This window comes from Dermacentor albipictus, chromosome 10, assembly GCF_038994185.2.
Source record: "Dermacentor albipictus isolate Rhodes 1998 colony chromosome 10, USDA_Dalb.pri_finalv2, whole genome shotgun sequence".
Taxonomy (NCBI): Eukaryota; Metazoa; Arthropoda; class Arachnida; order Ixodida; family Ixodidae; genus Dermacentor; species Dermacentor albipictus.
In genome coordinates, this window is record NC_091830.1 from 75,258,229 (window position 1) to 75,283,984 (window position 25,756).

General features: G+C 45.4%; 2 protein-coding genes and 1 non-coding gene across 6 annotated transcripts in view; 2 read left to right on the forward strand and 1 right to left on the reverse strand.

Moving 5' to 3' along the window:
• The window catches only part of LOC135898851 (aldehyde dehydrogenase family 16 member A1-like), a 79,106-nt gene extending 66,680 nt beyond the window's left edge, over positions 1–12,426 (forward strand). For all 4 annotated transcript variants that reach the window (XM_065428026.2, XM_065428034.2, XM_065428040.2 and 1 more), the window contains 5 exons: positions 2,544–2,671; positions 5,485–5,655; positions 6,352–6,556; positions 10,114–10,302; positions 11,693–12,426. In XM_065428026.2, coding sequence (XP_065284098.1) covers positions 2,544–2,671; positions 5,485–5,655; positions 6,352–6,556; positions 10,114–10,302; positions 11,693–11,995 — 996 coding nt within the window. In that variant the 3' untranslated portion in view covers positions 11,996–12,426. The remainder of the gene's footprint in view (positions 1–2,543; positions 2,672–5,484; positions 5,656–6,351; positions 6,557–10,113; positions 10,303–11,692) is intronic.
• Positions 12,427–18,061: 5,635 nt separating this feature from the next.
• Positions 18,062–18,135, reverse strand: TRNAI-AAU (transfer RNA isoleucine (anticodon AAU)). The gene has a single exon. It is a non-coding gene; the product is annotated as a tRNA-Ile (tRNA).
• Positions 18,136–18,295: 160 nt separating this feature from the next.
• Positions 18,296–25,756, forward strand: part of LOC135899871 (oocyte zinc finger protein XlCOF28-like) — a 59,054-nt gene continuing 51,593 nt past the window's right edge. The window contains exon 1 of the mRNA XM_070526579.1: positions 18,296–18,628. Coding sequence (XP_070382680.1) covers positions 18,574–18,628 — 55 coding nt within the window. The 5' untranslated portion in view covers positions 18,296–18,573. The remainder of the gene's footprint in view (positions 18,629–25,756) is intronic.

Sequence of the window (25,756 nt, forward strand, 5' to 3'; positions counted from 1 at the left end):
AGAATAATGCACATGTGCTTGCCAGCGTACTAAAGCTTGCGCCCACGTGCCTCATGCATGCGGACATGGTAGTGGACAGATTGTACACATCAAAGCATGGCGTTCTCGTTAGCGCACGCCTCGTGTATTTTATTTTTTACATGGGATCTAGCGGCCAGAAAATGTATCATACGATTGCAGTTTGCGACTTGCTTCAATATCCGTGCTGAAAGATTCTTTTCCAGGAGCAAATGAAACTGTAAAAAATGACCTACACTGTGGGGCCATTTTTGGCATTCTCGATTGCGAACGTTGGCGCCAGGGAAACAAGCGTAATGGGAATGTATCAACGAGGATCTACTGTATATACTCCATCTCACAAGTACCTTGCAGCAGTGCCGGACATACGAGGCGTACCCAGGCAATATCCTTGCGCAGCGGTATATAGTTACGGTCGTAACTGGCTGATTATTGGCTGCACTAGATAGCTTTTTTTTGGCTCGCTACATGATACAGCGCAGTGATACGTGACGTGTTATTGCCTTTGTGCATGCACTTCGTACACCGAGAATTACCGTGGCAGTTACCGCTGGTAACCAGGATCGCCTATAGCAGCATGGCAGCGCCCATACATCACTGACCACCCGCTTCTATCCAAATTCTGACTTTTTACTGGCTTTCTCCGCGCTGTTAGCAAGAAGGAAGCGGTGAAACCTGTCATTGCTAAGTCTCGTCTCATGCTGAGGTCAAAGGATTACGTATGTTTTGCGGTAATTATTGAGATCAGGTGTCTTTATTTTTTTACTCTGCTAAAACTACAGACATGGCGCTGAGCCTTAAGACAAGTTTCATTTCTAGTTAATAGATGGCACCACAGCATTAGCCCTGGTGATGTGTTGACAATGCAGTATGCTGCAAAGGCCTAATTGCTCTCTGCATAATTAGTTTGCTATCCCGCTCTAGCATAGTATGTCATGACAGTAGCGAGCAAATTCCAAGTAGGTGCCAAACAGACACTGTGCCGTAGATGGACATTTATGAGGGCATTCGTCCTCGCTAAGAACGCTCTAAGGTAAATGCAGGGAAAGCCTATAGGTGAAGCGAAGCCCTGCTGTTGCATGCATGTAAACAAAGCTTATGGTTATGGCATCAAAACATTTTTTGCATCGATCCACCAACCATGGAACATGTACCAACAGGATGGCAAGCAGAGGCTAGGCAGACGACGCCTTGTGGACGAGCACATCTCGAGGGCCAAGTGGGCGTGCACTGGCGCACGTCTTGCAGGCCCAAACCGGCATCACTCGCGAGGCACGGCAAACCTTTCGCTCTCCGGCACTTGTACGTGTAATTTGGCATTTAGATATGTTCTCGGACCAATCCGCATACGCAGTGTTGAAAATATGGTGACCGCAGTCCATTTTGACACCATTCGAGTGTAGCATATGCCACCTGTGCCCTCATTTTCGTTGTCCTGGGGGTTCCTCCAATTTACAAGTTCTGTATAGCCACTGCAAAATGTTTCACCCGCCTTGAAGGAGTAGTCGCTTTGGCATCGCACTTCTTAGCCCAAGGGTGCAGGATCAAATTCCGGTGCTGGCAGCAACTGCATTACAGTGGTGGCAAATAGCAAAAGTGTCCGTGAGCAGTGCATTGGGTGCATATTAAAGAACCCCAGATGGTAAAAATTACTCGAAAAAGATTGAAACTGGACTCTCGCACTGAAAGTCAACTGACCCTATGGCGTAAAAGAGAAGGTGCTTGTCACAAGGTAAAGACGAGCCAGCATGTGAGCCAGTGATCGGATCACACCAGACTGTACAAGTTGTCAACATATCGTGCAATCCCACACCATGTTGGCAGTTTCGCGATAGCAAAGTTAAGCCCTGTGTCGTGGAGTCGGGGGCTACGTGATGAGGCAGACATTGCATGGTGCTGTTTTACTATGCAAAATGCACAGGACTGTAGACAATGTGCCGTCACACGTTTCCACGGATCTCCGCACTGCCGTGAGTTCGCCAATCTGGACACTGCCTAATTGTTCGCATGTACAGTCATATGAATGGCGATGTGGTTGAAGGATCATGTTCGTCCATCCCGTTGTCTCAGTCCGAAGCCTTTCTCGGGATGGTCCCGCGAACTGTGTCAATCAGTGTGTGACGACCGCGTACACCACCAACCCTGAGCCTAAAAGGAAGAGGCTACTCTCTTTTGCGCCTGACTAACCCCGTCATCAGTGGGCATTAACAGCATAACAGTCGCACCGTTTCTAGCACACCGACTGCCGGTGGCGCTCAGCTATGCAAAGAAGCCAGATTACAGGAGATGCAAGAACCATGTGGGGAAAATGTCATCAGGGGACGTGCGAGAGTTGAGCGTCCCCACACATTGCTGCACCATCCATGGGACCCGAACGGAGATGTGTGGAGGCCAGAATCCCAGCCAGGCTCAGTGTTGGTAGGCATAGGCAATCGAATGGCTACATTTATAAAAATTGCCTGTCATTTTGTAGAAATGCCGTTCTCTGTTATAATCAATTTCTTTCTACCCTTGCGAACTCATAGGGCATTCTTACGTTCATCAAGCCAGCCGAGAGCCCCGCTCCCCTGCCTCGCTGCAAGATGAACCTAAAAGAATTTGGAGACAAGGTGCAGGATGTGCCGCCGGGTCCATTTGGCAGCGTCGACGAAGGGTATGTCCAGTTAAAGAAAATGGCGCTTTTGCAGTAACAGCTTCTGTGCCCAGTTTTCAAGAGCATTCTCGATAGCAGTTGCATTGTCCCAAAGTCTCTGCGACCTCATGGTGTACTTTCTATAGGAAGAAAAAGATGTGCAGGCTGTAAAACTTCAGGCCAAATCAAAAGTCTGCTGAAATCTTGTCTAACTAAGACAGAGCAGATACCGATCAAGGTGAACAAATTCATGAAGACTTGACAGTACAGCTGTCATGCGGGAGCAGACATGTATAAGGAACTCAAATAAAGTATTTACGATAAGATTAGTGGAGTTTAGGGCCAGCTGACGATGCATATTTGAGTACGGTGAAGCATGAAAAATGGGACAGAGGCGAGATACAGTCCTGTCTCTCCTTACTTCGTCCCATCTTTCGCGCTTCATCGTATTCAAAATATTATACTACCATATTTACTTGCATAATAAACGCACTCGTGTAATGAATGCACCTCCCACTTTTCCAATCAGTGTTTTTTCCTCGCATAATGATCGCACCCGTAACTTGCTGCTGTGAAAGGTGATACACAGTACGATCTTGGTGTCTAATACAATGTCTGGCATGCCAAAATGGCAGCCAAGTCCGAGGCATTTTGTCGGGCTGTAGTGCCGGATCGAACGCTTCATACGTGACTAAGGTAGGTGACACGCTGTACAATTCGGCATCCAACGCACTGAAACAGCAGTCGGATCAGATGCGTTTTGCCATGCCATAGTGCCGGATCATATGCCTTTCCGTACTGTACGTCTCCTACTTTTGTCGCATGCCACACGTTTGATCTGCCACTATAGCATGGCAAAATGCTTCAGATCCGGCTGCCATTTCAGGGCATCACACTTCAAATAGTACCTTGTATCTCCTACAATTTACAGGCTGACCATGCAAAAAAGAAAATCGCTCAAATATTACCGAATATAATGAACGCAAGCAACCCCCAAGCTTCGTATAAATTTTTCAAGGAAGAAGTGTGCGAACACTTTGTAACTACATTAATGGTATGCAAAAGAGCCTACTCTATAGAGTAGATTTATCTTAGAATAGAAGATACACTGAAACTCCAATGTAACGAATTTTGAGTCAAAGGAATCAGTGATGTAGCAAACTATATTCGTTTCCCAATCTTAGTTTCATCGAAAACCATATATTTTTTCGTAATTTAACTAAGTAATTTCGTGACACAGTTTCAATTTAAAGAAATTTTCGGCCATTTCTAGCGTGTACATGGAGCCTTCTATAGCTAGTAAATCCAGCAAAAACTAAAAATATCAGCCGAGGCAGAAGTCATTATTTGTGCACGCCCTTCCGCAGCAAAAGTTGGGAGAAGCAAAAATGCCGTTGTGCAAACAAAGTAATCCCATTCCTTGAGATGTGTGGGCAGGAATATGGCAGGCAGGAAACCGCTGCGCCATCTGTCTCGTTTAAAAACTTGCGGGTGCTGCTGGCCATGTAGCAGCCCAGGAATGCTTCTTTCGCTCGCTCGCCGGACCTTTGCACGCATGTGCAAGTTGTACCAGAAAAATCTGGTGACTTTTGCTTCTCAATATGTGCCTTTCCTAGGTACTACGGAGAACATGCTACACTTCGTTTGTCCCTAGCCGAACTGCTATGTGCACTATGCAACGGCAGATAAATACTAGCGAAACAGACGCATTAGCTGTTCATGTTTCATGGCACCGCACAAAGCGAGGACCTCACAACTGTGAGGTCCTCGCTTTGGCTCGCACGTTTGATACTTATTTTCTTATTTTTACCCCTTTGCTGGATTATTAAAATTTCAACTATGTTTTCACCTTTTAGGCCAAGCAGCATACTAATTTAATGCATAAATGTCGGTGATGAACATGCCCACCGTTGTCGACCCTTACGCAGCCATAGTGACGCTGCTAAAATTGTGACAGTGCTGCAGGCGCTCTGTGAAACGAAATACCTTGTTAAATCCACTCCAACGGCATGGGCCAACCACTAACAAGAAACTGCTGCTTTGCCATTATGGACTTTGTATTGGCCACTGTGGTCCCGTTTGGGTGGAACTCTTAAGTGTTGGTTGAACAGAGCAAAGTGTATTGTCCTCCATAGTGCCTATGCAAAGGCATCTAGATGTTGGGAAGCGAAACTCTCCAGATTTCTCTCTTGCAACTGATGCATGTGCAAAGGCTTGGGCAAAATATGAGAAAGAAGCTCTCAGTGGCAGCCCGGACACCAGTAGCCAATCTTGGAGGCCATGCAAAGGCTGCTTGGAGCAATAGTAGCCACTCTCAAAAGCCATTAGAAAGGCCCCGAAGCACTTCCTATCGAAGTCGAAAAATGCGTTTGAAGGTAAAATAGGCTATTTCAGAAATACTGTTAAAACTACTTCAGTGCATTCAGCGGAAGCGGAGTTATTAGCAATAAAAAATCTCGCTTTGATCCCCTTCGCCGTGCTTCTGCTTCTTCAATGCCTTGCACTGAGAAGGCTACGGCAGAGCGAGGCATGCCCCTCCGCCTTCTGAGCGTCACTGTGGTGCACAGTTCAAACTTGATTTTGGGTAGTAATTGCTACAGCTCAAAAGACTTAAGATGAAGCAGAGGCACAAAAAGATAGGACCTTGTGCTGACTGTTAATTGATAATCAAGACGATAGTCAGTGCATAGTCCTCTCGTTTAGTGTCTCCCCTTCATTTGTGTCCAGTGAATGTATTCTTTATTGGTAACACTTTCCCAGAATGCCTAAGGAGCATGCTCTTGTAAACAAAGGACTGCCATAGTAAAACCAGAAAAACCTCTCCCATTTTTCAGGGGTGAGCTGACAACCTACAAAATGTTTATCGCTGGTCAGCAGACGCGACCAGTGTCCAACGCCTCCTACTTCGCCAGCAGCAATGACAACAGGACAGTTGGCTACTTTCCCGAGGCGGGGCGCAAGGATGTCAGAAATGCCGTGGAAGCAGCACTCGTGGGCTTCAAGACGTGAGCTTTGTCACTATTCCAAATCCTGCTGCGATTTTCAACCTGCAAGGTGAAAATAGAACAAGACAAGCGCTCACATCCGGTTGTCCTTATCACAGTTGTGCAATAAATGACAGCAGAAACAGATGATAGGTACGTGAACCACCGTGAACTGGTTCACAGTGGTGTAGGTGTATCGAACATACCTTATGAAAGCATGAGAAAGGATGAAAAAAGCATGCCAAAATGGTTTGGTATTCCCTGTTCCAGAACTTGTAGCCTAAATATGCAAGAATTTCTTCTTTTATAAATCACCAGAAGAGTGCTGACGCATAATGTCCGTTTATTTACTGCTAACCATGTCAATTGTTGTTTCAGTTATGTTTCACTTAGATCTCTAGCAGTAACAGCTTTGTGCTTTCTTAGAATACAGTTTAAGCTTGTTTTAATGAAGTCACATCCAACATGAAAGCACCATTGTTATCTCATATATTCGTTATAAGCATACAATACTACATGCCGATATTTGTGAGAAGCATTTTAGATTTACTTTGCTATATATCTGATAATTCAATATCTGAGTCGATTTATTGAGGTGTGACAACATTTATGGACAGTTTGGTGCTCTCTGATTTTATACCTAGAAGCAACCAATGAAGGATGCACAGCCCCTAGCCCTTCGTTGTTCAATGGAGTGTATGTGGTGCCGGCACCCAGGTGGTCATCCCGGTCGGCACACAGTCGAGCCCAGGTGCTGTTCTACCTGGCCGAGAACCTGCAGATGCGGGCGGCCGAAATGGTCGGCGTCATACGCAACATGATCAGCCGACCCGAGGCGGCGTGCAAGGCCGAAGTCGACGCCTGCGTTCGCAGACTGTTTTACTGGGCCGCTGCATGCGACAAGGATGCTGGCTCTGTCCGGGTGAGTGTGTGAGGGATGTGTGAGGGATGTACCATGTTGTCGTATCTATATTCTGCTCCAAACGTTCCAAGAATGTGAGGGACATAACTGGCAGACCACGTTCGCAGTCCGTCACTTTTGGGGAATACTTTCACAGTTGTGTGGCATAACGTCCAGCGCAACGCCTCATTGGCGCAACTCACATCCACTGTGCTGGCCTATGCAATGAACAGGCACTGGAAGAGGTACAGTTGAACCTGCTTATAACAATTCCTTAGTGTCCGAAAAATCCAATTTATATAATATAACTGTTATGCAGTGGAATCTACTTATAACAACATGCAGTCAATGTCCAAATTTTTTGGTTTGCCTAGGTGCCATGATAATGTCTGAACGATCCAGCAGTCCGAAAAAAATGAGTGCATGTCTTTTAGTGCCCTCAAAAACTCAAATCCAGTCCGTAACCCTTAATCGCCATCGGTTATCTTCCCTCCTCATTACATGTCCGGCCCATGCCCATTTCTTTTTCTTGATTTCATCTAATGACATCTTGGTTGAAATCAAGAAAAAGAAATGGGCATGGGCCGGACATGTAATGAGGAGGGAAGATAACCGATGGTCATTAAGGGTTACGGACTGGATTCCAAGGGGGAAGGGAAGCGTAGCAGGGGGCGGCAGAAAGTTAGGTGGGTGGATGACATTAAGACGTTTGCCAGGGACAACATGGCCACAATTAGTACATGACCGGGGTAGTTGGCGAAGTATGGGAGAGGCCTTTGCCCTGCAGTGGACGTAACCAGCCTGATGATGATGATGAAGGCTCAAATCGCCACAGGCTGTCCGAAATGGCTCTGAAGGCCTGCCAGTACACTTATATTATTAGGCATATCAGTGCTTGTACTGTGACAGACGGTGGGTGTACGCATGTTTAATTAAATAATTAATACTGTATCCTGTTACAGTGGCCCCTTTATATTCTTGCTATGCTTCACCGCAGTACATTGCATATGCTTGCCAGCGTAACACGGCTGTACTGCGGCGAAGCTGACTTTAGGGAACTGGCATTGTGCATCGTCAACACCTTGCCGTACTTTCTGTGCCTCAAAGCCATTGGCAAGGATGACAAAGGCAGAGTCAGCGCCACTGCTGACGGGTGAATTCAATGCAAAACACGACACTGAGGAAGCTTGGCAGCGAGCATTGAACCACCCAGGCCTTGCGTCGCTGTGGTGGTCGTGGCTACCACCCGATCAGCGTGTGGTAGCAGTGGTTCGACTCTGCGAGATAGTCAAAGCGGCATCGGTGGTGGCTTCTATTAATGGCATTTTGGGTCTGCACTCACGGCGAATAGTTCTGAAAATTTTACAGCAAAGAGTTCCAGCGTCCAAAATTTCAGACGTCCTTATATATCAGTTCTGTGGGGTGCGTGGTGGTGTTGCAAAGGCGTCCAAGTTATTGGGCATGTCCAAAAAATTAGGCCTCCGAAAAATTGGTTGTTGACTGTGTTCTAGCGCCAAGGAAAGGCCATTGTTATAACTGGGTTGCACGAAAAAAAGCAAAAAGGGCAAACATTCCAACATTTTCATTAAACAAAATGAAGTACAATCGACCCCACTTGTAGCATTCCTGGTTTTAACAATGATGTTGCACGGGAAGATTGTAGTAAGGGTTTATTTTACCACAGAACACACACACAAGTTTACTGTGCAACAGCGGCTCATTGTTAGATCCGAGTGTAATTTGGAGGCGTGTGTAACAATTAAATCTGCCTACTGAGTGCTATGCCAAAAAAAAAAAAATGAAATCCAAATCCTTGAAATTCTCCTGGTGCTGGGTGGGATCCAGCCCGCATCATATACACGAAGACAATAGAGTCTGAATTCATACAGGCACCAGGCGCAAATTCCACGGTGCCGCTAGATGATGCAGCATGTTCAGTGGGAAGCGCGAGTAATGAACGTCGTTACAAGCACACCTCATACAGGATGTGTTTCGATGATGGAAACATGGCATGTTGCTATGTTGCATAAATGCTAATTGCAATAACGTCGCCATTCATCGTGATCTCCCAGATTTTTTTTTTCATTCAAGAGGGCCACATACCCAGTGTCACTTACTCAGTGACCCAAGTTGGTTCAATGGTTCGCTCAAACTTGGTTCCCTCAGCACAGCAATTAGACCATGGAATGCCTAGTGAGCCAAGTTGGACTGAAAGAGCTTAGGTTAGACAGACATATTTGGAAACTGGGCGAAGTTAGCTTTAGGTGCGAGTAGTATTCTTGGGATACTTCACACACTTTCTAGTATCCATGTCTGGGCCAGTGTCTAACCTCTTTCACGGCAATTGGGTCATTGAGTCTTTGGTCACGGGGTCATTGGTCTAATGAGCAGAGCATTGGGCGGCTGTCCCGATGGAACTGGGTTCAAAAGCAACCCTTGCCCCAACTTGAGTCGCTGGGTGTGTTTGTTCCACTGGGTTTGTGCCAATCTTATTCAGTGATAAAAAAAATCCTTCAAAATTTCGTCGCTGCTATGCGGAATTGAAGCTGCATGATCTACAGGGTGTCCCACGTAACCTGAGCCAAACATTAAAAATATGCAGATGCCGCGTAGCTGGACAGAACCAAGGTAATGTTGTTTGCCGTCGCTTGGTGGTAGTATTCAGATTTTTTTTTCATACCGCCTAATTAGATCATTTGTCCTAATTAGTTAATGAACATCTTGAATATTATAATTAGATTAAAAGTGTCAATGAGAAAATTGCAGAGCCGTATGAAAAGCTCCCGATACAGCTTTCCGTTCCTCAATACAAACTACATAAAATTTTTTCTGAGCGCGAAAGAAGCCTACGAATACATGAAAAATTGTCGCACGACTGGCCTCTTGAGGCACTTTGCATGTATTTGCGGGCTTCTTTCATGCTCGGAAAGACACTTTCACGTATTCAGCAACGGAAAGCTGTATCTGGAAGTTTTTCACGTCGCTCTACAATTTTCTCCTTGACACTTCTCATCTAATTATAATATTTGAGAAGCTGATTAATTAAGACTAATTATCTAATCAGGTGGAACGGAAAAAAATTTCGGAGTACTATGTCCAAGCGACGGCAAACATTACCTTGGTTCGGTCCAGCTATGTGGCATGTGCATATTTTTAATGTTTGGCTCAAATTACGTGGGACACCCTGTATACACATATATTCAGACAAGCTTGACTGATTATATATTTCCACATATGCTACGCCTGGGCTTCATGCATAGCATGATGCCTCAGTGCTAGTCGCACTAACATCAACCGTAATACCCGCACGGTTTCTGCTGGAATTTTTTGGCAGTGAATTTGCCTTTTTTTTTCTTATTAACTGCCAAAACCTCATTCCTTTGTAAGCAACACGTGGTTCTTCAGACTTGTTAATTTGCAGCCATAATGGCGTAGAATGTGGCCAAAGATTATTCGCATCATCAGTTTTGCTACGTGTAGACAGGCGGGAGGTTTGTGAGGTCCATGGCTGGTGAGGCTGTGCAATTGAAAGATCGACAGCGTGACTGCGGTGTTCCTGTCCCTTTCACCTCAACCAGAGCACGACCATCAAGGGCACAGTGGTGCGCGTGAACGAGCCTGTGGGCGTGATTGGCATTGCCTGCGCGGAGGAGGCCTTCGTGCTGAGCAGCTTCGTGTCGGCCATGGCGGCAGCCCTGGCAGCCGGCAACTCGGTTGTCGTGCTCGCCAGCATCGAGTGGCCGCAGCCGGCACTGCGCTTCTGTCAGGCAAGCTGAAGTTCAATACTTTATTTATTTTTATGTTTTGCTTGTTCTGAAAGGGTTCTTCTCGGTGTCTGAATTAATGGATGTGGAAGAGAGTGGGGGAGGGGTATTCTGTGCTCTTGATGAACCTCTCTCACGCCGTCATGGGTCACGGTAGATGCAGTACTGGGTAGGTACTGCCGTGCGAAGAAAATCTTCGTTAACTTGCAACACCGGGTGTGTGCACCCAGTTTCGTGCTGGTCATGAACCTCTTTGACGCCAACTTAGTTCACTGGGTCTGTGCCAGTAGCTGCGTGCCGCTCTTCAATGAACGTCTTTTACGCGAACTTGAGTAACTATCTTTGTGCCACTGGGAATGCACTGCTTTACAATGATGAAAAAAAAGATCCCTTAAATTTCTCCGATGCCGAGCGGAATCAAACCAACGTCACAAGGGTCCCTTTAAGGAGAGCAACCCAGTGCATTAGCAGGCTGCGTCTAAAATGCACTGGGTATGTGGCACTCTTCGGTGAACCTCTCACCAACTTGGGTCTCTGATTATGTGCCACGGGGTGTGTGGACAGCGAGGGAACAATTCTTGGCATTAGGAAGGCACCGGCACGCCATGCTAGCGCGCCATGCATTTCGGAGGTCATGCAGAGGTGACACGGCAACAACGCTAGATGAAACCGAGTGTTCTTGGTAAACTGTGGAAGAGGAGTCCCACTGCATAACTCGTTTCGATGGTGGCAATACATTGTGTTGCTATATTAAGTCATTGCTAAACGCATAACTGTCAAGATCCATCGTGAGATGGGTCCTGATTAATTTTTTTTTTGCAGTAGGCTATTTACAGGCCAAACAGGTTGCTCCATTAATGATGGGCCAAGCAAACACAAGCTTTCTGTGAAGAATAAACTTGCTGCACATTGGCCTATGCACTGAGGCTCCTGCGTGTGTGAGCCAAGCCTAACTTCCACATACTCGGTAAAAGCAAAGATGCCGTGGCTCTAGAGTTAATGGAGGCTTATTAGGTTAAAGAAGCACAATATTTTTATCAGTGATACATTGGTGGCACCATGCAATACTGAGCATCAATTCTTTGATTGCACGTTAGGATAGGCGTGTATTTTCGTAATTTCATCTCCATGCTCTGAACGCCATGCTCAAATGTATTTGTACATGCTGGCACTTTCCCAATAAAAGAGAACCTGTTGCTGTGAATAAATTTAGTTGGGAGTGACACCGTTTTCTATCTTGGTCTTACTTCCATTTGTTTCGGGTCCAATTGCACCGTAATAATACTATTTGGCTTCTCTGAAAGAGGCACACCACATAGGGCATGGCCGAAGCACAAGCGACCTTGCCACGGAGTGCACACGATGATGTGCCCCACTCGTCACGTACTCGCAGATCCTGCAGACTTCGGACGTACCGCCGGGCGTGGTCAATGTCCTGTCGGGCAAGGAGCGGCCCGTGCTGCTGCGTGCCCTTGCAGAGCACCACGACGTCAGTGCCATCTGGTATTTTGGGCAGGAGAGTGACTCGGCGGCATTCCTCGAATATGCGGGTGCGCACAACGACAAGCGCAGCTGGGTGTTCCCAGTGCAAGACAACAGTGACCAGGATCGCCACTGGATGGGCTGGCAGGTCACACAGCACACCACGGTGCCCAAGAGCATCTGGCTGCCGTCTGGCGATACGTTCGCCAACTGAGGGCCGTCGGGAGCACAGTGGTTGCCTGCACTGTCGTGGGAGACCTGGACCAGGGTAGCTTTGTTTACTCGAACTTGACGTCGGCGTGTCCAGTCGAAAGGCGGGCTTATCCAGACCTGTCCGACCTTGTTATCAGGCGTTTTGCCCTGTAGTCGAGTAATTCAACCAAACCCTTCCGACAAATCTGACCCAGCTCTGCCTGACACCCTCCGTTTGACCCTTTAGTGTTTATACAGACTTGATGAGCAGATTTCAGCCCAACAAGCTGACTTGACCAGACTTTATTTCCATGTTACCGTTGCTACTATCCATTCTCCTGCACGCTGTCATTGATGCATGAGTCTAGTTCTTGTTCTGCTTTTTCTTTTCAGGAGAGATCGTCGCTAGTGCTTAGCCCTTAAGCCTTCCTTGCTGTATTATTGATTCATATACAGTCGAACCTACTTATAACAATATTCACATGCCATGAAAATGTCAGTTATAACCTATAATTGTTATAAGTGGGTTGCATGTAAAAAATCAGAATAGGGGATGGTGTAGCTGTTTTCAAAAATACTATAATGGTGGGGAGGCCAGTTCTACTACCTTTCTCCATCTGGCTTCTGATTGTGTTTACTCGTTTAACAGTTTCTCTGCTTCCTGCACACTCCGATTGCATGTTGTTAACAAGCCACTGCTGTCAGCGTTCAAGAATGGCACTGCTATAACAACTGCAGACAGGGGTCACGGGCAGCAAGTGACATACGAGCTCCGCTGAGGCATCGCTTTGGTGGCCCCAAAAGGTGCCTTTTAAAAAAATGCAGGAAGGTTGCCGTGGTGGCATCTCGGCTTGAGAAATCCAGAAGAAACGCTGAGACGAGATCGCCACATGCATCTCGCCACGTATTTCCCACTGGCTTGCACGAAGAAATCGCATGTCCGTCAGCCTTGCTTGCTTTGTATGACCCTTGCAGACAGTCAAAGAACCCATTATTAGCATTGATGCTAATTGAAGTTTGAACCTCTTGTGTACAGTTGCAGACACACATAGTGACTCATTGTGCCTTTCTCGCCGTTGTGCCTTGTTCGTGTGCGTAGTGATTGAAATTTCACAGCAACAAAGCGGTGGTCTCTTTCCTGTGAGTACAGGGGTATATTTGGCTGAGCAGTTTATGAGGCTGCATGACTTAACTCTTTGCAATATACTTACCAGGTTCAAAATGGTACTGCAGTCTTTTGAAGAACTGTCAGCTTCCTCGCACCAAGCTAAAAGGAACAAGTGATTGGAGAAGTTGAAGGTAACAGGCTGCAACTCTTCCTCAAGGTTTTCCTTCGCAACATACTTTAAGGCAGCTTGAGATTGTGGTCAGAACAGAGCACAGCTGTTTATCAATGTCCGTACAACTTCAGTGCAGGCCACTTATAGCATTCCGTTGTGGCATCTACAGTGCGAGTGTTTGCAGTGCTAAAAGAGCACAGAGTGAAACGAGATGTGAACGTGATTCCGGATTTTTGTGCAAGCTTGTTGCCCATGTAATGTCTGCATTAGTTCAAGCCTGGACACCATGGAGTTTATTGCGTCATTGTATGCACGTATTGGTTGAGGTGTGAGCAGTGGTGTTCATATTCAATTGTACCACAAATCTTACACCCAGTCAACCAAAACGTAGGCGAACAATCTTCATTTTTGCGACCAGAGCTGTTTTAGGGATCCATGTTTTTCATGTTTTCATCCCTGTGGAAGTATTGCATTGCTCTTCGCTAGCTTTTAACTTCATGCTAGTGTTTCAGTAAGATTTTTGGTATTATGCAGCCATGGTATCTGTACATGGTGCTATTTTTTACTGACTGTTAATTTGTCCCTTCATTAACCTGTTTCATGTTAGAGGAACATCTTCAACACCCTTTCGTTTTGTTTTTATGTTTTGTAGCATACGTGGCATGAATCTTAGCTAGCCAGAGAAGCATGCTAAGGACTTCGTCTGTACCTTTCTTGTGTATTCGTTAGCAGTTAATGGGCACAATTACCATTGTGCTTGGGACAAGAAAGAACTGAGTTGTCTTTTGTTGCGTGTGTATTGCTTACACCTCCAGATGTATGCTCACTTCTCGAACTCTTTGATGAGACAGTATTATCTGTTTTCCTGGGACCTGACTACACATAGGTTGGATAAGGAACATTTCTATTTTTAAGAAAACGTTTTGAACCATGGATCATGAGGTGACCCATTGTCTTCATGTGTTGTTTGACAGCATTGGGAAACATTTTGCGCTCAGGCAAATTGTGTTGGTTGGGCATTGTTTGTGTGCTGTAATAAACGTTTAACAAGCCTAACACGTGCAAATCTTCATTTGTTTGCATGCATCATCATTGCATGTCGTATGAGCAACTGTGATTTCATGTGCATTGTCCGCATGATTGTTACTATTGCTAAGTGCTGTGTGTGTGAGCGTCTAGGAGTGATGTTTATGGCAGCTGGTAATACCGTATCCACTAAATGGACAGTTTGTCTGTCAGTACGCATGTACTGTACTTACATGATTCTAATGCGCACTTTTTTTAAACATAAAAAGTGCGTTAAAATTTGCATGCATGTTACAGTTTTAACTATTTCTACTGAAAATCAAAAACAAAACAGATGCTTACTAAAAAAAAAGCTGATTCCAAGGTAGCTAGCCACACTACCATCGAACGGACGCTGTTTTACTCCTTGGCTTGTGATCGCCATTTTGCAGTTTGCAGTACGCCTTTCGTAGTAGCTCAACCACCTTTCGTGGAGGTAGTGCAGTGTCGGGATGGAAAAAATACATTTTCATTAGGACGCATCCTTCAAGCATACAGTGGTCTTTCTGGCAGAAGAACAGGGTAACCGGGCAGGGTCGCGGGGGTTACAGATTTCCAAGACTTGTGTCCGTAACTGGTGGAGACAAAGGAACTCCTCATGCATTATATGGAAATGAAGATGACTTTCTGTGGTTAGTAGACAGTGAAAAGGAGATGTAGCTGCTAACATTCAGCTTTTTGCATGTCTGTGGGCCTTTGTATGTTCCACAAGATCGTTTCAACACGGTACACATCAACTCGGCATTTGTGATACGCTGTATATGAAAATATAAGAATAAGTACTATATAAAAATATAAATATAAGTGTATAAAGATCAGGCCTCTTGGTATAGTATAGCTGTGCATGTGCTCTGTCGATTTGGTGCGAGCAAAGCCGTGATTTTGAAACATGCTATGCCTAATACATTGCTTCTCGCCTTTCATGTGTGGTGAGAGCGACACTTTGGCCACTCTGACCATGCATGAGGCAAGGGGCTTTTGTTATCAATGTGATCAGTCGGCCATTAGAGACGGATAAGTGTGACATAGAGAGGAAGGAATAGCTGCAAAGCTGTGAAACCTGCCGTTGGTGCTCCTTCCGTACCATTATCAAGGTGATGTGCTGTCTCTTTGGGTTTATGACAGGCAATGCAGTTGCTTTCAATCAGTTTGAGGGCGCTGCTTTATGATGCAGGTTGGAGTTTAGTCACATATTTTTCATATTTCGTGAGGTTTGTCTGCCAGTTGGAAAAAATTGCATGTAATTAGTACGTTGCTGAAAACACAGCAGTTGGATGTCTTTTAGGGGTGCCTGGGAGTGCCTACTAATTCCTCATTGACACTTCTATAATTAGGACAGTACTTCTCAAATTAGATATTTAATATAGCATTTGTCGAATTAAATTTCAGGAATGAAAGAATTACTAGTAGCTACTCCACCCTACTGGAAAAAAATATGCACTACGTTTTATTTGAGTAACGGAACTGCTCTTTTTTTTTTAAGTCTTGGTGCATGATAGTTGGGGCACCCTGTGTAATTCACTCAGTAACCGAAATGAGGCCAAGCCAGATTCACACGAAATCAGAATCAACGGCAGTCATGCACAGGAGCACTTATACTCAGACTCAAAGAAAAGAAAAAGAAAGACAGAGGCTGCAGTTTCGCCAGAAAGGCAAAGCAGTATTGGTGATAGCGAAGTATATGACAATTACACAAGGTTAGATTACACCCTGAGAGATGCCAGATTCTTGGTGGTGGGAGAGGACTCAGGCTGCTAAATTACTTTCTCCTGCTATGAGGTTTTGTAACTTTTCATATAAGGCCGTCACCTAAGTGAACAATTCTTCAAGGTCACACGAAGTTTATTCAAGTGCTCAAAAAAAATATATATATATATATATAATATATATATATATATATATATATATATATATATATATATATATATATATATATATACACACATATATATATATATATATGTGTGTGTGTGTGTGTGTGTGTGTGCACACGCACGGTGAAGTAGGTGCGCATATGAAGTGATTTATTGACTTTTTGGCTGAGGTCTGGCCTTCATCAGAGAAAAAAAATTATATATATATATATACGGGAATCCAGAAAGCAGGTCGAGCCCCAGCGCCCTGGAAAATGAAAACTTTCTGCCTATGCTAATCGATCGGTGTATGAAACCGAAAAAGTTTGACAAACGTCAAATGGCAATGCCATAAGTAATGAATTAGATCCAACCCACCAGGCAGCTGGGAAAGGTAGTGCAAATGAATATATTGCAAATTTGAAACTGTTCTTCCATCATTAGCTTTTTGCTAGGCACGCAAGGAGGTAGAGGATCTTGCAATCAGGCTGCCACTACTGCTTCATTCACATCGTCAGGAATAGGAGGCTTTGCACGATGCTCTTATACTATCTCCTCTGAAAAGGCAGTTGAAAGCATTGGTGAAGTTCGTGCCAAACGCATAGATATTACTCTTCCGGTGTGGGTTACTGTTTTCATATACTTTCATATACAGTTAAACCTTCATATAACGAATTCGGTAAAACTGACAATCAATTCGCTTTTGCTATATTGGAGTTTCGTTACATTAAAATTCTACCTTTTATGGAAAGAAGTACAATCGCTAATGGAAGGGGTCACAAGATTTCCAGAAATATTGTGCATCGGCAAAAGGAAGTTTGAATTTGAGCAAAAATCATTTTGTTGGCTTTGGGAGTGACAAAAGATATGGTTTGATGCCCTGTCGACGATATCTTCACATTGGCGGTACAAAGTGACGGCAGCTATGCTTTCATGTCCACTCCTACCCCACAGCTGATAGTGCCACGGGCAGCGGGAAGCAAATGCTTCGTTTGCCACTTCCTTTAACGCAGCTCCAAACCTCAGGGTCACACAACTTCCAGCACTAAATGCATGGGAAGACGGTGCGCAATGCCACGCCATCTCAGCTAACCCAGTCTTTGCGCAAACAGCAGATTAGCTCTAAAACGGGGTGTGTGGACTGCGTATGCGCTTGCCCACATTCCCAGCCATGCCCAATCATGACCATGCCAGTAAAGGAGACGTGCACCGAAATGTCTTGCCCCCTCCCCCCAACCTCGCAGGTGCCTGACCGTGTTACCGCGAGCTTGCTCCCCTCCCCACCTTACCTCTTGCTTGCGCAGGAAAACTGCGCTCATCTAGCCACCATGCTTCTTGGTTCACCGTCGCAAACGTTCACTCAGACCTAGAACATACAGTGTACGTGTGGGCTACAGTGGAATCTTATCACACTTGGATTTCATGAAAAAAATAAAAAATGTTGTAAACTATTTAATACAATCAAGGAGAAATATACGACATACATTGGCTGGAAAAAGTTTAATGATATCTAAATTCTAAATAGCTCAAACTTACATGCATATATATACGTGGCCAATGTGACAGCATTCGTTGTCCCGAATCGCATTGACTGATTGGTTTGCAGATCAGTGAAGCACATTGCTGTTGGCATGCCAGGGGAAAGCTGCAAAGTACACACCTTTTGGGGGATGCCTAGAGCTACGGTATTTAAGAATGTCCTTGCAGCGGAGTAGTACATGAACACCTAAATGCATGTAGCCAGAGCAGTGTGCTTCTTTCTGGGACCTCATCTACCGTGCTGTGCCCAATTTTCATGTCTGCCTATGAATGTAACTTCAAACGATGGGCTAAACCTGGCATTACGAACTTTCCATTGTGTAAACATAAAATTTAAAAGAAAAAAAATAGTGGCCTGCGCAGGGATCGAACCTACGACCTTCGCGTTATTAGCACGACGCTCTAACCGACTGAGCTAGCAGGCCAACACGCACCTGTGGTTTTTATTAATCTATAAGTACTCTAAAAAATAAAATAATAAAAAAGACGTTTTACTGCTCGAACATTATCGCTAACATCTCCTGATGTCTTTCTCACATAAGAACCCGTCGTGCTCGCGGACCTGGCAAATCTGTACTTAAGTTTGTAATCTTGGCGTACTCGCTCCCGAAGGCCATGCTTTCGCCTTTTGTGGCCGTTGAGAGAACCAGCGGCCTCAACATATGACCTCCAAGATTTGCATGCGCTAGCTGGTTTTGCTTTATTTTACTGCTTTACCCCACTCTCTACCACCCTGCGGTGCAAGTTATGGTGCATTCGTCAAACCGTACCGGTGCGCACCGAAATAAACCTGCCGGCATGGAGTTTCTCATGGTGTTATATGGTAAAAAACTTTATGCCCTCCGGCGCAGATTTCAGAGGCCATGCTCAGCACCGTATTACTTGGTGGCGCTTGCAGCTCTACATCTTCAAGCACAAGTACGTACTCCTCCTTTTGTAGCCTATGGCCATGGGTTATGGCGGCGCCCACTGTGTTTATAGTTGTGTCAAGTGAGTTGAATGCATGGTTGTTACGTTTGATGTGCGCGTGGAGGAAGGAAAAGAAACTTCCTCCATGGATGTGCGTGTCGAAGCATGTCACATGACAATTGTGACTACCAAATGGATGTGATTGCGCGTTGTGGAGCGGAGTCATTGACTATGCTCCCTGCTGGCACAACGCTTCAACTCAGTTTAATTCTGAGAATGCCCCTTTGTTTTCAGTTTGTTCCCTGCGCTTTGCTGTTGCTCTAGGAGAAAACACCTGTGCAGTGTGATGTCACCTTCCCGTTGTATCCGTGGTTGGCGTGTCTTGATGACCGGCGAACTGTTCATCAGGTTTTGCAGAAGCAGAGCAGTGTATTCCCTCTGATTGCCGTGCGCAGTCCTTTTGATGGCACTTGTGTGTGCGCCGACATCGATGATGTTGGCTGGTGTGCAGCCCAAGGACCCCTCCGCCATGTGAGTTCAAGAGGCGATAAATCTCTCGCAACGAAAACTGCTTGATAGAAGTGGGCGAACTACGACGCAAGGAGAACGAGTGACTGCTACGGTGGTGACATACGGTATGCTCTCAAGTGTCGTGCGCTGCACGCCATTAGTGTGCGAGTTAATGAAGCCCTGGTGCACTGCTTCGGCCACCCTCCGCGAGTAATGTTTACCGTGATCGTCTGACACGCGCCTGCAGTCGTACAAAGTGGATTTAGTGTTATAACTGTACAGTCTTTATAACGAAGTGCTCCGCACCTTCAAAATCCTTCGTTATACAGGTCACTTCGTTGTACAGGTCGCGCACTGCACCACTCAGGTTGAGCACGTTCAAAAAAAGAAAATCTTTAACGTTAATCCAAGGGAGACTTGGTGAAGTCGGTTGCTAGCTTTTCTGTACACACTTTGTCAGAACTAGGCCGTCAAGCGGCAGGGTTCTGACTGGTGTGGTAGAAGTCTGCTGCCAGACTTTGGGGTCTGGCAACAGACACGTTGCAAAGGACTTGTCACAAGGAAAACATCACTGGTCGTAGAATAAAATATAAAACTGCTGCATGACTCGATGGTAGGAAAGGCTAATTGATAGACCAGAAGCAAAAATAAGAGGCAGTCATGTAAAGGATGAGAAGGTGAAACAAGTGGCCAGGTTTTTTGTTTGTCACAACCATTGGAAGCAAACAGATTACAAAGAAAAAGAAAGCATAGGGGAAATTATTTGTAGTTTTTGATTAGAGCGTAGGATTAACAAATTCAAGCGAAAGGAAAGGCGAGGGGAGAAATTGCTGTCGGTGAAGCCGAACCCACAATCTTTGGATTATGCATGCGTTGCACTACCACTTATGCTATGCCAATGGCTGTTCCCACACCCACATTCTTGGTTATTTATGTACGTGTACAAAACCTAACCCATTGAGTGTTAACTAGAGCCTTGCTACCGCTGCGAAACCGAAAATTAAGCTTTCATTACTGATTTTGTTTCTGTAATGCTTTGAAAACATTTGTTGTTTTACTGCTTGTAATTTGCAGTACTTTGTTCAGCAGACGGAGAGCAGTTACCCAAGCTTAACAGTTGATTGTGAAATATTTGGTTAGTTTAGATATAAGAAAATATAGAATAGTTAATTTTGGAATATAAATAGAATATTACACACTAACTATTCATGTTTGAAACTTTGAGTATTCGGCCACCCCCAATAAGAAGCAACACAATTGTTTCACATATAGTAAAACAATACATAACAAATGGGGTGACTGTACGTGTTTCTTTCATGAGTGTGCCTTCATTTTCTCATCTCATTGCAAAAGTAGCAGCTGGCCTACTCTCTGAACTTACAGCTGTATAAGAATGGAAAAAATTCGCTCATTACAATACTCCCTAATGCAAAATTTGAGCGCAACTCGATACGTGTTTTCACTTTGTGATATATTGAAGCATCGCAGTGATCACCACACCGACTGGCATAGCCGCGTTGCGCGGCACTATATATCGACCAGCCACACAGTTGCCAATTACTGGCAACTGCAGCTTATGCAACCCTAATGTTTAGTACGAAACGCTTGCGGCGAACGTGCACGAAGGCGAGCTTTCTGTTTCTTTCTTTTTTCTTTCCTCGAACGGCCGGCGCTGGCACTGCCACGACTGCGCTAGGCCCCCCGAAGATGTGTGGACGTGAACGCTATCTGGTGGCGCTTCAAGGTGGCTCCTTCCGCTTTCCTCCTCGTGCTCTCTTCGCTATCGCAGTCTTCTGCTTTTTTCCTCACCCGACCCGCCGTGGTTGCTCAGTGGCTATGGTGTTGAGCTGCTGAGCACGAGGTCGCGGGATCGAATCCCGGCCACGGCGGCCGCATTTCGATGGGGGCGAAATGCGAAAATACCCGTGTGCTTAGATTTAGGTGCACGTTAAAGAACCCCAGGTGGTCAAAATTTCCGGAGTCCCTCACTACGGCGTGCCTCATAATCAGAAAGTGGTTGTGGCACGTAAAACCCCAAATATTATTATATTATTATTATTATTTCCTCACCCTTTTGCTATACTCTCCTTTTCCGCTTTCTGCCTTGTGCTTTCACTGTAGCCTCCTTCGCTTTCCTCCTTGCCCTCTCATTGATATCGCCTTCTTTCACTTCTTGCTGCACTCTGCGTCGCTCGGTTACTCCGATGAGGCATACCGATGCTCAACGCAGGATTGGGTGCCTAAAAGCTGCACTCTAAACGTTCCCATATATCTTTTTCACCTCGTGAGATAGTCGTGGTGGACAGCCTTACACTTCGCATCAGGAATTTGGAGCGGCGCAGTCCACTTTCTCTCCTCCCTTTGGGTTGGATTGTCAGTGATCGCAAGAGTGCAGCCATCTTGATGTGTTGTCTCGCTTTTGTGTTTTCAGTCAGCTAACCAGAAGAGATGGTTGTAAGCTGCGAATTACTTTGTGACGAGTCACTGGCTGTGTATCACTGCCAATGTGTGTCAGATTAAAACCTGTAATACTTTAACAGTCTTTATAAAGCAGATGCACCCTTGTGTTTTCTTGTGGTGGATTTAAGACAATGAAGACCTGTGCCATGATTACATAAGAGCCTGTGTTACCGGGTGACGGTCACGGACCCAGATCACAATTATAAAACTCGCCCACCACACTCCAAAGCCAGCTCGTCTTGCAAATGTGCTTTTCATAGGCCCAGAGCAGTGAGAGCTTCATGGGCACGGTTGCTATGTAAATGAGGACGTTACAACCACCAGTCTCTGTGATCCTTTGCGAAAGACAGCATGCGACCTTCTGCCACACTTTCCTTAGCACACTCAGGCTGGCTGGTCTCCTAGGTTTTCCTTCCTCCATGTTGGCAACTTGTTTCCTCTGTCTGAGCACACCCTTGCATACTGGCTTAGCTATGCCTGTCAAGTCACCTGACAAGTGCTGTTGGCATGACATCTACTCTGTGGTCCTGCCAAGGAGGTACAAGTTGCAGAGTGCTTTCATTTTGGAATATGCAAATGCAATCACAGCCACACTTGTTGACTGTTTTTGCAGTATCTCTGCATTGTTGCTGATCGAGGACCATGCAAGGAGCACAGACTTAGGGATAGCAGTCACTGCAGTGCCTAGAGTTGGTGAGAGCACGTGGCAAGGATAAGGGAGCACCAGTAAGAGGTGGAATCGAGAAACCATGGCGGCTGCATGGTCATTCATCAAATGCCTGTAACTTTGATATTGCAGCATCATTCCTAAATATTCTTGTGGCTCCGTTTTCATTGTAGAGCAGTATGCAGCTATGTCTATAAAAAAAATTTCAAGCTCAAAGTGTTTCTGGCCTCTTTTGGGGCCACTAGCGTGACGCTCTGGCAGAGCTCTCAAATCTGTTTCCTCCTGAGCGACCTTTGTTACATTACGGTGTGCAGTTGTTAGGCTGCTCTAGAGAGAAAGGGAAGGAAAGAGAGGCCAAGAAAATAAATTTTTAGATATGCACTGCTGGCCATGCACACTCAATTCATTGCAGTATTTCATTAGATAGATGGTCAGCAGGTGGCTGGCCACTTTGTCCATAATGTGACTGCAATCTTTGTCAATGTGGGACAAGCAAACACACAGTAAGGAAAGTTGTTCGATGAAATGATAGCCAAGAGGTGAGCTGTAGCAATCTGTGCGAGTCTAATTGTGTGCGTAGTTTTAATTTGATGTTAATATTGTTACATGTACATTATTTTGCCTATGTGTTTTGAACTGTATTGTCACTGCTATGAACTTTTTGCTTTGCACATGATGAGACTACCCTATCTGAAATGTCTCTAGTGTTGTCACCGATTTCATAGTGCAAAAGTGCACTACGAAAGTGCATGACACAGATCCTGTTGTATATCCTCGAATGTATGCAAGCACCTGAGGTTACTCTGGAATGTACGGTGACACATGTATAAATGGCTAATGGACTTGACCCATACGGTCAGATTAACGGTGTTGTAGAGAGTGCGACATATATTTTGCCCATTCCCCCTCAACTCAAGAAGAATTAATTGTTGGGCTAGTTGGTCTTTCATTGCTAGTGAGGAAACTTGGTGCAACAAAAGGACAATGCACACAGGAAGAGAAGGCAGACAAGCACTTGGTCCTTGTCTTCACTTCCTGTTGTGTACATTGTCTTTTTGTTGCGCTAGTTTTTCTTGTCAGTCTCTCAACTCATCGGTTATTTTCAGCTTGGATGGAACGCATAGTAATGCCCTGTAGTGCTCCTTTGTTTGTTTTTCTTCTTTCTGTGGTGCACTTATGGAAATGCTTCATGAATGTCACCTCACAAATGTTTCCAAAAGCGATGAATGAGCCATGACCAGATGAGCAGGAGTGATTGCTAGGGCGGGACAGATCACTGAAGCTCAGTGGCTGGCATCTATTGGCTGCTGCATGGGTCTGTGTTGTCACAGGCGGGGTATAATAATGTGGAGTGGTGGGGGAGGAGGGGGGGGGGTGCTGGTGCCTCAAAAGCAACTGGAGAGAGTAAGCAATCTCATACTTAGGATTGTGGGCTCCCTGCTTCATGCAGCAGAGCAATATTGGCTTCCATGTTCATGCCAGCATTGTCTACAAATTGAAAATGTTTCTTGTTGAAGTGTCGCTGTGCTCCTTTAAAGCACAGTGAAGTCAAATGCTCAACTTGAATTCTGCAATCAATGTGAAGCAACCACCTGTGTCCATTTAGAAATGCATGATCCATTCTTACTTTCCATTCTTACTACTATGCATCCAAGAGAGCAGAGTAGTCCTGGATTAATTTTAGCCAGGTTCTGTTTGTCTTTCAGTTTTAGGCTTCTTTGTGCAGATTCTTTGTGTGGACCTCAGTGACACTTCATATTGCAGGAAAAATTTGCAGTTGTGTTTGTGAAGTCTGCCACACTGGTGGCATGTTATGTCACCTTTGCAGATATCATTGACATTACTCTAGTTTCAAACACTACCATTGTCTTGACAGGCCTTGCATGTCAAACTGTAGCACGCTTTGGCAAGGTTTCAGACTCAGTCATTAAAGGGGCTCTGAAACGGTTCGGGCAAATTTTGTAGATGTGTTGGGTACAGCTACAGCTAATCATTTGCACCACCATTTGAGTGAAGCATCTCATCTTAAGAGAGCTATAGACGGTTACAAGTTGCCCTCCTTCACAGCCATGCATTTTCTCAACTCGTTTGCCGAGTGATCAGGGCTTAGCTCCGCCTTCACTGGCTCTGCGTCATGATGGCACGTTGTGTCCTGTAGTTCTGGTTCTCTAGGAGTGAGCACGCGAAGCCTCTGCAACCTTTCCATCAGCTGCATGGCAGTTGACCCCAAGTGAGAGCTATCGAAGTAGTGTGCGTTGCGAGCATTCTGTCGCAGCGCCGAGCATGTCCGATATTCCGGTAAGAACAGGCGAGCTGGGCATTTCAGTGGATGGATGGAGGCTGATGAAGGAACCTTAGCGTAGACGTACATCAGCGGCCTGATTGGTCTGCACAGTCCAGCCGCAGAGCTTAACCAGCCAAACAGAGAGCTAATATTGCTCTAACCAAGTGTAAAGCTTTTTAAACATTTGCAAAAACGTGTTCACGATTATTCTCCTGCCAAAACGTTACACCAACAGCAATAAAGAATACACTTCCTTACCGCTACTGTGTTTGGTTGAGCTCTGTGCCACCAGGTGGCTGCACCGTGTAGGCCATTCATGTTTGTGCCTTTACTCATCCTGTGAAATGGCGCGGTCAGACAGCCAGACCCAGTCCGCTTGCACTTGCGTTTACCCAAATACCGGACATGCGAAAAACTATTGTGGTAGTAATCCTTTGGCGTAAGGTGATGGCCGCAAACGCGCAAATCCTGGCGCCGATCGGATAGCGACAGTCCGATGCGCTGCAGCCACTCCGCTCGTCTCCTGCCTTGCAGAGGGACGCGATGTTGCAGCTTGACATATTACCAATCACCACGTTTGCGGCCCACAACATAACAAGGGTGAACCATGGTGCTCGCAAAAATAAAGATCGAGATCAGTGCTGACCGTGGAGCTCTCGTAAACAAGCAGGCGACACTTGCTTCGTGCCAGAATTGTAAGTGTAGTGAGAAATTGTCCTTGTGCATTCTCTTTTTGTTACTTGCTTCTTTATAGAAACAAATTAACTTACATTCTGACTATTATAAACAACACTTTTTCACCATAAAGATCGAAAATTATCGATCGCATGCCCTGGGCAGCCAGTCGCCCTACTAGTGTCATTAGGGCAACTTCCATCAAATGGTCAGGGGTGGCTGAAAATTCAGCCGAGTTGCGTGCTGCGATCTATAGCGATGTACATTTTTAAAACCTTATAATAAATAACAGGCTTTACGTGGAGCACTTAGATGCATGAATTAATGGTCAAGAGGACCTACCATAACGACTCAGTACGTTTGTACAAAATCGTCAAAATTGTTTCAGGCCCCTTTAATCTCGTGCACTAGGCATGCAAAAAATCAACTTAATGGAAGTCTTCTGTAGTAGTTAGTACCCAGTGCTTAAATTATGTAATGTTTGGTGAGGTCAGTGGCTGCTATTCCTTGGCCCACATCAGCGACGCCATTTATTGCATGC